The 12,684-nt window shown below is 37.4% G+C and overlaps 1 protein-coding gene across 3 annotated transcripts in view; it reads right to left on the minus strand.

The window, feature by feature from the left end:
* Window positions 1-12,684, minus strand: part of FRRS1 (ferric chelate reductase 1) — a 57,711-nt gene that overhangs the window by 27,742 nt on the left and 17,285 nt on the right. For all 3 annotated transcript variants that reach the window (XM_055403027.2, XM_055403025.2, XM_055403028.2), the window contains exons 4-7: window positions 12,291-12,385; window positions 10,412-10,559; window positions 6,949-7,131; window positions 1,089-1,187 (exon numbers count right to left, since the gene is read on the minus strand). In XM_055403027.2, the coding sequence (XP_055259002.2) occupies window positions 1,089-1,187; window positions 6,949-7,131; window positions 10,412-10,559; window positions 12,291-12,385 (525 nt within the window). The remainder of the gene's footprint in view (window positions 1-1,088; window positions 1,188-6,948; window positions 7,132-10,411; window positions 10,560-12,290; window positions 12,386-12,684) is intronic.

The raw sequence follows: 12,684 nt of genomic DNA on the forward strand, positions 1-12,684 counted from the left end.
AAATATTTACTAAAAATAAGATGTGATCAAAATCCTGGACCTGTTCAATTTCCTTTCTCTAAGATCCTCTGTGCATATTTTGTCTGCAGTGTCATTGTTTTTCCACTTCCTCTTTGAAGAGTACAAGAAACACATTCTCCCAGTTTATTTGTGTTTATCCCACTTGGCAAAAATAGTATTTTTACTACCTAGGCTAGAAACTTTGGCAGATGCTCTAACTCCATCTGGCCCCTACTCAGCAAGTAATACACTAGTAGACAAAATGCAACTTGTGAGAAGTTCTAACCTCACAAGAAAGTTATGCAGAGAACATGTCACTAGGTGGTAGCTACTGCCCCTTCGGAATTCATTTGCTTGTCAATTGCCATGTGAAAATGACACTTCTCTACCAGAAATAGGCCACGCTTGGCACAGACATCAACATCGGGCACTTAAGACAATTGCCCAAGGCACTGAACCAGCACCTACCATATATCCACCTCTTTCTCATCAGTCAAGAAATTCTGTGTCACTAACATAAACCTCTTAAAAATCTGTCTGCAAGCTTTTGAAAAGATGTGGCTGCTTTGACCCTCTTAACAAATCATAAAGTATTTTTAACAGATGCAATAAAAAAGAATTTAAGTGAAACAAACAAGAATTCATTTTTTGCTAAAAAAAGAAAATTTCCCTGTGCTTTCTAAAGCACAGAGAAGGGGCATGGTAACTGTAGTTTATATTACTGGACTGTATACTGGAAATTTGGTAAGAGAGTAGATTTCAGCTGTTCTCATCACAAAAAGAGAAAAAAGTAACTGAGGCGATGGATATATTTATTAGCCTGATTTTAGCAATCATTTCACTATGGAGAGGGATATAAAAACATCATGCTATGTACCTTAAATACATACAATTTACACATATATATAATAAAATGCAGAAAGGTTTCTCCCAGACTATAAGATAGGAACTCTGCTACCAGGACCCTGTTTGGTCTCTGCTGCTAACTGCAGGTTTGGAAGCTATTTTGCACCATAGCCGTGGCACTGTCAGCCACATAGCCAGAAGATGGACCAGCCAGGGGAAAGTTCCAGAATTTTTACCCCTACCCCAGAATCCATTACAGGGTGACTTCGCCCTGTCAAATGGGAAGGTTGTATGTGGACGATCTGATCTTCAAGAATACACACATAAGCATCATCATCACCCTGAAAAACAATGACAAATGAGAAAAAGGTCAACAAGGGAGCATTCTTTGTCAGTCTAATTCTTATCTCTCCTTTAATCTCCAATATTCCTTAGCTCTAAAAATTAAATCTTATTTAAAGTGATTATCAGACAGCAGACTGCATCCTTAAAGCGCATTTAAGTTATAGTACAAATGAATGACTGGGCTTTCCTGGTGATTCAGCGGTTAAGGAATCCATCTCCCAATGCAGGAGATGTAGGTTCAGTCCCTGGGTAGGGAAGATCCCCTGAAGAATGAAATAGCAACCCACTCCAGTATTCTTTCCTGGAGAATCCCATGGATGAGGAGACTACAGTCCATGGGGTCACAAATAGTTGGACATGACTTAGCGATAAACAACACTACCACCACCAAATAAATAATATGGATTTTAAGTTATTGTGTATAGTTTTGGTTCTTTCATCTATTCTAAATTGTTCTCAATGAACTATCTAACCAGGTGTTTAACCAGCTTTTTCACTAAATTCCTTAAACAAGACCCAAGACTAGCAAGCTATAATTAAAGTCTTGTTAAAAATACCAATACAATATTCTAACATTTGTAAAATTTACAAAAAAATTTAAATTTCTTATAAAAATTTCCAGTTTTAACTCTCAAGTACATAACATTAGCAAAGAAATTCCTTGTTACACATCTTATACTCAAATCAGAATTAGTGCAACTCAAGAAATTTGGAGTTGTCATAATTTAAAACACTACACACTATGGCACACAGACCAACTTTAGCCTGATGCCTGTTCTTGTACAGGCCACAGGCTGAGGATGGTGTTTACATATCTAAATGGTTTTTTAAGAATGATATTTCATGATAAGTGAAAATACATTAAATCCAAATTTCAGTGTCTCTAAATAAAGTTTGACTGGAACAACAGCCACACACACTAATTTACAGCAGTCTGTGGCTGCTTTCACCCCACTCCAGTACTCTTGCCTGGAGAATCCCATGGACGGAGGAGCCTGGTAGGCTACAGTCCATGGGGTCGTTAAGAGTCAGACACGACTAAGCGACTTCACTTTCACTTTTCACTTTCATGCACTGGAGAAGGAAATGGCAACCCACTCCAGTATTCTTGCCTGGAGAATCCCAGGGACAGAGGAGCCTGTTGGGCTGCCATCTATGGGGTCGCACAGAGTCAGACACGACTAATGTGACTTAGCAGCAGCAGCAGTGGCTGCGTTAGCACTATAAAAGAGCTGAATAGCTGCAGAGACCATGCGGCCCACAGATTCTGAAGTGGTTCCTATCTAGCCTTCTGCAGAAAAAGTTGGCTGATCTCTGATTTAAACAAACAATGTGTATTTTATAGAACATTTATCATCAATGAAACAATAGAATTTTCTTGTTATTTCAAACTAAATTTAATATAGCAAAATGGTTGATTTTGAGGCAAACTGATGTTAAGTCAACTAAGTCATTAAAGCAAACCTCTCAAGTACTTGTGAGGCGATGAGGATGAAGGAGAGGTAACTCTCAGTTTTCATGGCTCTACAGTGAGGGGAAGAGAAGGTGCTCTGACAACCTTATGCTCCAGGCATCTGTAGGAACCCCAAATTTAGAGCATGGTAGAACACACATGAGAAGTTCCAACCAAACCCCAGAATTAGACAGAACCTCCTACCCCTGTTTGCTCCTCTCAGTTCCAGCATTTAAAATGCAATCAATAAGAAAATATCAAGTGAGAGAAATAAAGATGACAACATAGTTCTTATGATCAAAGACTATGTTTTAATAGAGGAGACAATTAAAATAGTACATGAAATATGATAAAATAGAGATTTAAACAAAGTGCTATAGAAAGACAAATTAGGTAGGGTCAAAGGATTGAAAAAGGCTTATCAGAAAAGATAGCATTAACTACGCTTCAGAAAATAAAAAATACACGTGGATAAGGTAGAGCTGCAATTAAGGGAAAGGTTTTTCAAAGTGGGAAACTTCTAGGACCAAAGATATAGAAATATAAAAAGTGTATGGAAACTAGGAAACAGGCAGCACAAAGCTAAAAAATATACAGGACAAGGCCAGAAATACCAAAAGGACTTTGAAAAGTTTTGAAAATATGTTAAAGAAAAAAATATTTTCCTGTAAGTACTCTTGCCTGGAAAATTCCATGGGTGGAGGAGCCTGATAGGGTACAGTTCATGGGGTCACAAAGAGTCGGACATGACTGAGTGACTTCACTTTCACTTTAATTTTCACTAAAGGTTCACCAATGCTTTGGGGGCTAAGATTGAGGTTACCTCAAATGTGGTCTAAAATCATAACCTGAATCTACTGTAAAAATTGCAGGGTATTGTACAAAACAACCAGCCAGAAAAAAAATCAAGAAAAAAGGTAGGGTAAACACTCTAAAGAAATGGAAATTAAGAGATATAACAATTAAATGCACTAAGTGATAACTGATTAGTCTGGATCAGAGGTTTTATATATATATATATATACATACACGTGACTTTATTTGGACAATTAGGGAAATTTGAATATACACTATACTGAATAAATTATATATTTGATGGTGATATTATGATAATTGTAGGAGAATATCCTTCTTAGGAGATACATGCTGAAAAGGAAACATAAAAGGTCGTGATAGCTGTAACTTAATTTTCAAATAGTGCAGGGGAAAAAAATGTGTGTTAATATATAGTGAAAAAGTTAATCTACACACACACAGGGAAAGACAGAGTGACAAATGCAGGTGAAGGGTTTACTGGTGTTCATTATACTAGTCTCTTAACTTTCACATAGGTTTAAAACTTTTCAAAAAAAAAGTTAGGGTGGGCAAAGTAAGAACCTGAGAAGCGAATTAAAGAGAGGACTCTAAGTCACAAAGAGAAGTGTGTTTTCTTGAACACCAGAGAAGATGGTGGCAGCAATGAATGAGATACTCAGTCCATAAGTTTCCCAGACAGTATCTGAAAAGAAGCAAGAGATCAATAATAGTAGTTACTTTTTTTACTATTGTTGTTGATCACCAAGAATGGGAAACACAAAAGGATGTTAGAAGGGTAGATAATAAATTCAATTTGTAGATGATGGCTGGTGTTGTCCAGAACACTCATCTGGAAGTAACCACCCAGAAGCTGGAAATTTCAAACTGGACACACAAGAGAGGCCAGCACTAGGAGCATTCTGGAATTTGAGTGTTAAGAAAGTATGTACAGAATAAGACAACACTGGGCAGGGGAAGACAGAGAACAGCAGCTCATACAGTGTGTATACTTGAATACTTTATCTCAGAGAACAAAAAAATATCTAAGATGAGGGAGATGTGTATATTCTGAATTTCAGTTAAAATTCAGATATTATCAAATACTGTTAGAAAAAAATATGGAAAGTTGTACTTTCAATATTAGTAATGAGGTCTAATAGCAAAACAGAGCTGCTATCATTAATGTACAAACCAAACTGAAAAAATGTATAATTTAGCTTATCTAATCAGTATTCATAACGTTCAGTATTCATACTGAATAACATCAGTATTCAGATACCTTTGGTATTTGAACTTATATGACATACTGATAAGAAATTGCAGGTCATAAAAATATCCTAAGAATTTTAAAATAACCAAAATAGAAACAACCACTTTATAAATATTTTTGGTGATGATTTATTTCCCCCAATTTAGGCAAACAGGTGTACAGATGATTTTAATCATCAAATAGGCTTGCTCCATAAATTAACTGCACCTGTATAATTAAGTCTTTTTATAAACATGTTTGATGAGTACTATACTAGAAACATAAGATTTCTAAGTAAGATAAATATATCTTGAATTAGAGGTAAACATTTTTGTGTCATCTATGCCTACAGCTCAGAACAGAATTAATTGTTCTACTTGTAGACTCCTCATCACAACACTCTCTGTAACAACAGTGTCTTTTCCTCTGGCTGACAGATTTTAAGTGACCAGAAAAGGAAATATGTCAGTGTACTACTGCAGGGAGTTTGGCTAGAATTCTTTTATTTAAGTGACTAAAATACATATCTAAATGTGTACTCTACCTTACACATGCACCTTAATAAACCTACACTTATTCCAACAAGAATATCATTGTTAACCCCTGCTGGACTCATCTTCAGAGTTTCCTTCATAGCCAGTTCCATTCACATAACAGGCACTACCACCGTCTTTCCTTATGGCTTTACAGTCACATTTATTTTTAACCCAGCCTCCTCATGCACCATATGAATAAGGTTCATTTTTGCCAAAATTGAGAACAAAAGGATATGCTGTAAGTATAATGGTAATCACAAAAGGAAAAATGGGGAAAATGTTATGAAGAATTGCAACATCATTTGATTAACTATAAAATTTCCCATAAAAGCAACTTTAAAAGGGAAAGAGTCACAATTTCTTTTATGGTATTTTTAGAAGCCTATTAAATATCTTCTATCTCATAGGTTTAAGGTATACCCTGTGTTGAATGAAAAAAGATAATGAGTGCATTGTGAAACTACATTTTAAAATATACAGGTCATATCACATATTGCAATGTCATCCACCCAAAAAAGTTACACCTGGCTCCTTGAAACATTTGCAGCCAGCATAACAAGGATTACTGCGATTAGCATGCACTTTGAAGGAAAATATTTGTTCTTCTATCACAGAATCTCAGAGTTCCTTTTCTTTTTAAAAAAATAATGATTTCCTTAAAAAGTGATAAGTTTAAGACCTAACAGGAAGAAAAGTCTCAAGAAAAGACTCCTTGCAAAAAAAAAAAAAAAAAAGATTCCTTGCATTTGTTAATGTGGAAATCAGAGTTCCTTTTTCTTTTTTAAAAAATAATGATTTCCTTAAAAAGTGATGTTAAGTTTAAAACCTAACAGGAAGAAAACTCTCAAGAAAAGACTCCTTGCATTTGTTAACGTGGAAATGAGAGGCTTTCTCCATTTGTAGCCAACCCCCTCCACAGTCAGCTCTGCTGGAACAGGATAGACACATGTCCTGGCCTTTATAGACTTCTTCCTCTCCTGGGAAATCAGAATGCTAATGCAGGACTCTGTTCTTCCACACCACAGCACAAGGCTGCCACCTACAGAATCTCTTAATCCATTCAGCACTACCCAAGGAGAGTGAGAAATTTTGTAGACCCGGTAAAGAAGCCATTTATGCCTGGAGACACTAGGTTTAATTCCCTGTTGGGGAAATGTGCCATGACCATCAAAATGGGGGCAACAAGAGCAGTGATCCAGGCTGTAGTCACTTGAGAAAACTAGGAGTTGAAAAGCATCACAAACAACATGAGATTTTATGAAGAGCAACTTTTTCTTAACTGCACTTCCTGCTTTATCACAGAGACAGAGGTAGACAGCTGCTGTTGCTGCTGCTAAGTCACTTCAGTCGTGTCCGACTCTGTGTGACCCCATAGACGGAAGCCCACCAGGCTCCCCCGTCCCTGGGATTCTCCAGGCAAGAACACTGGAGTGGGTTGCCGTTTCCTTCTCCAGTGTGTGAAAGATAAAGTGGCAAATCCACTGGAAACAAAATGCTTTTCCTAACTCTCCTCAGGACAGCCTTGTTCTTAGAGATATTAATATGGAATGGCTCAACTCAAAGCTGCTTAACTGAGAATCCAAGTTAGTTTCTCTGCCCTCCCTTCCCATTCCTCCCTAAAGTATGAGAATCTGACTCTGGAACAAATGCTAAACTGCTGTTGATTATCACTCACTCCAGTGACTCTCCTTTCATCACCACTGATGTAAGTGAGAGGTACAAACCATCCATCGGTCATGAGAAAACGCCAAGGATAAATAGCCTTTACTGGGACCGCTCATTTCAACCATCACTGATTGGTCATCTCGTGTGAAGGACAAGAAGACGCAGGCAAGCTCCCTCTCTGGGTCACAGTTCAAAGGACTCCTGATACAGAACTTCTTGTTCCCACAGTCTGAAGCATTGAACTAGAAAAATGACAGGGGGGAAAAGACTCTTAATTATCAAACAGGCAATTCATCTCCAATGACAGAAGAGATGCTTCCTTGAAGTATGGGTTTTAACAAGAATACATTTTCATAATAAGGATTCAAACAAGGGGAAAAAGACCACATCCCAAATTAAAAATTATCAAAGCAGTAGTTAGGTTGTAAACTTTTAAATTTAATTAATATTAATTAAAATTTGGAAGACACAACATTAATTGGACTATAATTACACATGAGTATTAAGATCCCTTTAATACACAGAATACTTCACATTAATTATGTTCTGGAGCAAAGTTTCGAGTAAACTTTGAGAAATTTCTTAGGGAATATTTAAGTCCACATTGACATTCTTGCCTAAAGGATATCCTCCAGCTTTCAGAGATGGAATTTTTAAAAGCAAACAAACAAACCCTTAGCAAGTTTTTATATTTAGATCCTGGACTCTGCCTCTAGAATTCAAGTTTGACATTAAAATAATGTAAGAAAAAAAATGGTTACTCCTATATATACCACCGCTCCAAATAATAGTAATAACAATTTAGTGGAGAAGAGGCAAAAACAATCTATGATGATTTAATTCAGAGCTTCTTGGTATGGCAAATAAGAAAGACTATTGAAAAATGTCAGCTCTATAATTTGACAGAGCAAACAAACAGTCATACTGAGTTAGAATGAGCTGTGACACCACATTTCAGAAGAGAGCTAAACATGAGTTTAAGTAACTAGATTTAATGGGAACTGTACAGAAAAACTCTCATTTCTTCTTCTACTCTACCAATAGTTCTGGCCACCAAACAGGTGTGGGCATTTTCCACAATAAGCAATTCTGCAATTCTCTGCAGACATAACTTAGTGTACTACAATTCAACTCTACTGTGACACTATCTACCTGAAATTGGGGTCAGATCCCACAGGCTAAGGGTTCAGTCCCACAAGACCGCACCCACTTCAGATGCTCATCACAGATGCCAATCACAAGCCCCAGGTTGCCACCTGTACTTCTGAATTGTTAGCCATAAACTGGAGGTTCCCAGCACCTCCTCTTTGAGTTAGGTAATTTACAAAGATGGCTCACAGAACTTGGGAAAATAGTTAACTTACTAGATTACCAGTATATTATAAAAGGATAACAACCCACAAACGGCCAGATGGAAGAGATGCGTAAAGTACGCAGGAACGGGCAGGTGCAGAGCTTCCACGGGCAGGTGCAGAGCTTCCATGACCCCTCTGCGGCACCAGCCTCCCCACACCTCCATGTGGTCAGCAACCCAGGAGCTCTCCGAAACCTACACTTTTGGAACTTTTATGGAGGCTCCATCATGTGGGATAGAGAAGGAAATGGCAACCCACTCCAGTATTCTTGCCTGGAGAATCTCATGGACAGAGGATCCTGACAGGTTTACAGTCCATGGGGTCGCAAGAATCAGACACAACTTAGCGACTAAACCACCACCACTCTCATGTGGGATGAAGGATTACTAGCTCAATTTTCAGCCTCTCTCCCTTCTCTGGAGAATGGGGTCAGTGGACTGAAAGCAGCAAGCTTCTAATCATGGCTCAGTGTTTTGGGGGACCAGCCCCCATATAGGAGTCCACCAAGAGTCACCTCATTAGAACAAGATACCCCATCATTCAGGAAATTCCAAGGGACTTAGCAGCTCTGTATCAGGATCTGGGGTCAAAAGGCTAACTATTAACAGAAACCAAGCAGAGGCCTATATATATATATATAATTTTTGCTTTATTATTTCACAGGAACTTAAAGAGAAACTAACTATAGTAGAGTGGAGAGAATAAGCCACTAGAAGCTAGGAAACTTGGTCTTAGTCTGTCTCTGTTCTCCCCTTTACCCCATCATTCCATCATGTTTGGTGAAGAATTTATCTCTCGGGGTCTCTTTAACTATGCAACAGGGACCTTGAGGCCTCCTCTAGCTTTCTACAAGTACCAACATCCTGCGACTCCGGATGAATCTCTCCATAATTGGAGATTATAAACTTTGTACAGAGATACAATAAAAAATCTCCAACAAGAGCTAATGCCTTTTATATGAATATAAGAAAAGATAACAATCTATTTTTAGATTGTTAATAGATTCCTCCTGGGAAGCTCAGATCCAAACTAACTGGGAATCCCCTAAAGCAACTTTAAAATAAATAAACATTGTGACTAAACAAACTGAGAATTACTGCAAACAACAAATCGAATTGTTTGGTCAAACAAAAGTTCATAATAACCTAATTAAATGGCTCATCACGTATTGTATAATGTGGAAAAGAAGGTAAACAAGACACTATATAGGGGCATAGGAGATTTAGTCTTCCCTATAAAGAGACAAGAAAGTGGAAGGAAGAGAAAAAATGAACTTATATTTACTAAATACCTATTAAGTACAAATCAATCAGAAATCTTATGTTCATTCTATTTGGTTCTCACAGTAATACATATGATTCTATAAGAATTAGATATTATTATTTCTCATTTATAGGTGAAGAAACTGAGACTTTAAGATTTAAGTAATTTGTCCAAACTCAAACAGAAATTAGACAAATCAGAATTCAGGCCCAAATTCGTTCTTCTAACTGTAATAACCTTCTTTAAGACATTTTTTGTTGTAGTCACTTCTGAACTGAGAAGTCTAATTCATCAGAATTGCTTTCAGTAAAACCTTTCCAATGTTTGTAACATGAACAACCCTTTCCAAGATGCGTTTTTTTTAACTGTACTTCTTCTGAATCAGAGGGCCTAAATAGAATTCTAGCTGATGAGCTTACAAGAGTTCAACCTGTAGAATTCTGCAGTACTCATTGACCTTCGTTGAAATAAAAGTGAAGAATTATATCACCATTTCAAGATTCTACCCCCCAACCCTCCCAGTTTAGCTGAAACCTAAATTTAGCTTCAGCTTTAAGCTCCCTCTTCAGGTTTGCTATTTGGCTGTATTTTAAAAAAGAAAATAAACCCTGCTGCTTCAGATTTATTTTCAAATGAAAACATATCCACTGCTAGTATAGACTACATGTGAATATTACAACCACACCTTGAACATGAAGGGTCCTTCACTCCTCTTATTCTAACCTACAAGTCATAATGTTGCAGTGAAGACTCCCTCCTGATTTCCTGACAGGCATTCAAAAAACCTGCTACCATAATTCAGGACAGCTACTCCCTTAGAAACATCCTCAAACACAGAACCACAATTTCTAAGGAAGCTGTTCCTTTAGATTGTATTTGATGAAACTATAAAAATTCTACTTACTGATCTTGTTAAATGGGAGACTGAAGGTACCGTTGGCATTGGTGCTATTGTAGCTTCAGGTGTTGTAAAAGGAAGTACATTCGGTTGTGAAATTACAGGACTAGGAATCTTCACCCAGTAGATTTTGTACTTCTCAACAACTGTGGCTCTGAAATGCAGTACCAGCGAGATTAGAAAGAACCATGATTGTGGTTCATCATAAAGCGAACAAAATAAGGTAACTAACTAGGGACATACAACCTAATACAGGTATTTCCTGGATATATTGAGGGTTCAGTTCCAGACTACCACAATAAAGCACATATTATGATAAAGTGAGTCACAGAACTGTGCGGTTTCCAAATGCATATAAAAGTTGTGTTTACACTACACTGTAATCTATTAAGTGTGCAATAGCACTATATCTAAAAAACAATATCTATACCTTAATTTTAAAATTTGTTTTATTTGCTAAGTTGTGTCTCACTCTTTTGTGACCCAATGGACTGTAACCCACCAGGCTCCTCTGTCCATGGCATTTCCTAGACAAGAATACTAGAGTGGGTTGCCATTTCATTCTCCAGGGGATCTTCCTGACCCAGGGATCAAACTCCTGTCTCCTGCATTGACACGCAGATTCTTTACCACGGAGCCACCATGGAAGCCCAATTTTAAAATACCTTCTTGATAAAAAATACTAACCATCATCGAAGACGTCAGCAAATTATGGTAGTCACATCAATGATCACTGACCACTGATCAATGACCACCATAACAAACAATATTGATGGAAAAGCTTGAAATGTTACGACAATTAACAAAATGTGACACAGAGACACAAATTGAGCAAATGTGTTGGGGAAATGGCTCCCATAGACTCATTTAACGCAGGGCTGCCACAAACCAATTTGTACAAAACTATCTGTGAAGTCAAATAAAGCAAGTGCAATAAAACAACAATGCCTATACTACCTGACAGAATTTTGTAGGAGGCAAATCTCTAATGACTCTCTTCAACCTCACTGCTAAATGAACTTTGTTCTCTTTCTCTCTTGTCTTACCTGTTCTTTGGGCATATTCACAGCAGCTATGAGTGCCAGACCCAGGGACTGAAGTGCACAGACTTCTACTCCTGACATATACATGACATACTACTACTACACTTTTCACAGTGGTCATTCAAATTATTCCAAAAGGCATGTATAACAAGCAGCTACAGAGAGAAGCTACACAGAGGCTGCACAAGCAACCATCAGCTCTTACTGGGGTCAAATCTCCTTTTTCACATTCTGCTCAACACAAAGGTGCATAGCTGCATTACTATGTGCTGGTGATCTGTGTACAAAGTGAAGCAGAAAATACAGACATGGCAGGAGAGCAATTCTCCCCTTAAATTACATTCATGACATCCCCCTTTAGGACATTCCATTTCCTCCTTGCGTGTAAGATTAAGAGAGAAGTACTGTTCTAATTCTACTGAATTTCATAATTCTGAGGAACACACAGGATCTTACTTTTCTGACAATCTAATCTGCAAGTAGTAACAATGAAAAAAAAAGTAATTCAAATTTCAGGACTGCTTTTTTTCAGATTCTCATACTAATACAGGAACAAAACTTTAAAAAGTATTCACCCATACACCATACAGACTCAAGTTATTAACTGATGGCTCTTATTAGTTTGAGGGCACTACCACACTTCATTCACTCAACAAATGTCCATTAAGTGTCTATTAAGTCTGAAAAAAAACATACAAAACAACCACTTACATCAGTAAGCTGGTGTCACTACTATACCAAACCTCTGACATACTGGTGAATGTTCAGTAGTTATAAAAAATGATGCAGACTCTCATTATTTCAATTATACTAGTTATAGATTTGCAAACTCTTCTACTCACAGGAAGTTTATGTGATTTGGGGCACTGCTTGGAGCATCCCAATAGACTTTGATTTCGGTTTTTTTTGATGGACTTCTATGACTTACAGCTGATCCCTGAAAGAAAATGGAAAAGAACTACCATTCAGTTACTCGATAGCTCAATATAGCTGGAACTACAATCATTTATCATTGTACAACCCTGGTATTCTGTTAAACACAAGGATGCGGGTGCTCAATAAATACGTGTTGATTGTTGACAGCAAATTAGCAGCTGGCTCTAGAGTCAGCTGAAATGTAAGAACTGAAGAGAGTTACAAATATTGGGTGTGTTGATGCTGTATAGAGTCTGCTCGTTATGTCATTTATATGGGGCTTTCCTGGTGGCTTAGTGTTAAAGAATCTGCCTGCAATGC

Source organism: Moschus berezovskii, chromosome 4, assembly GCF_049115385.1.
Source record: "Moschus berezovskii isolate FMDL1 chromosome 4, NW_MosBer_1.0, whole genome shotgun sequence".
NCBI classification, from domain to species: domain Eukaryota; kingdom Metazoa; phylum Chordata; class Mammalia; order Artiodactyla; family Moschidae; genus Moschus; species Moschus berezovskii.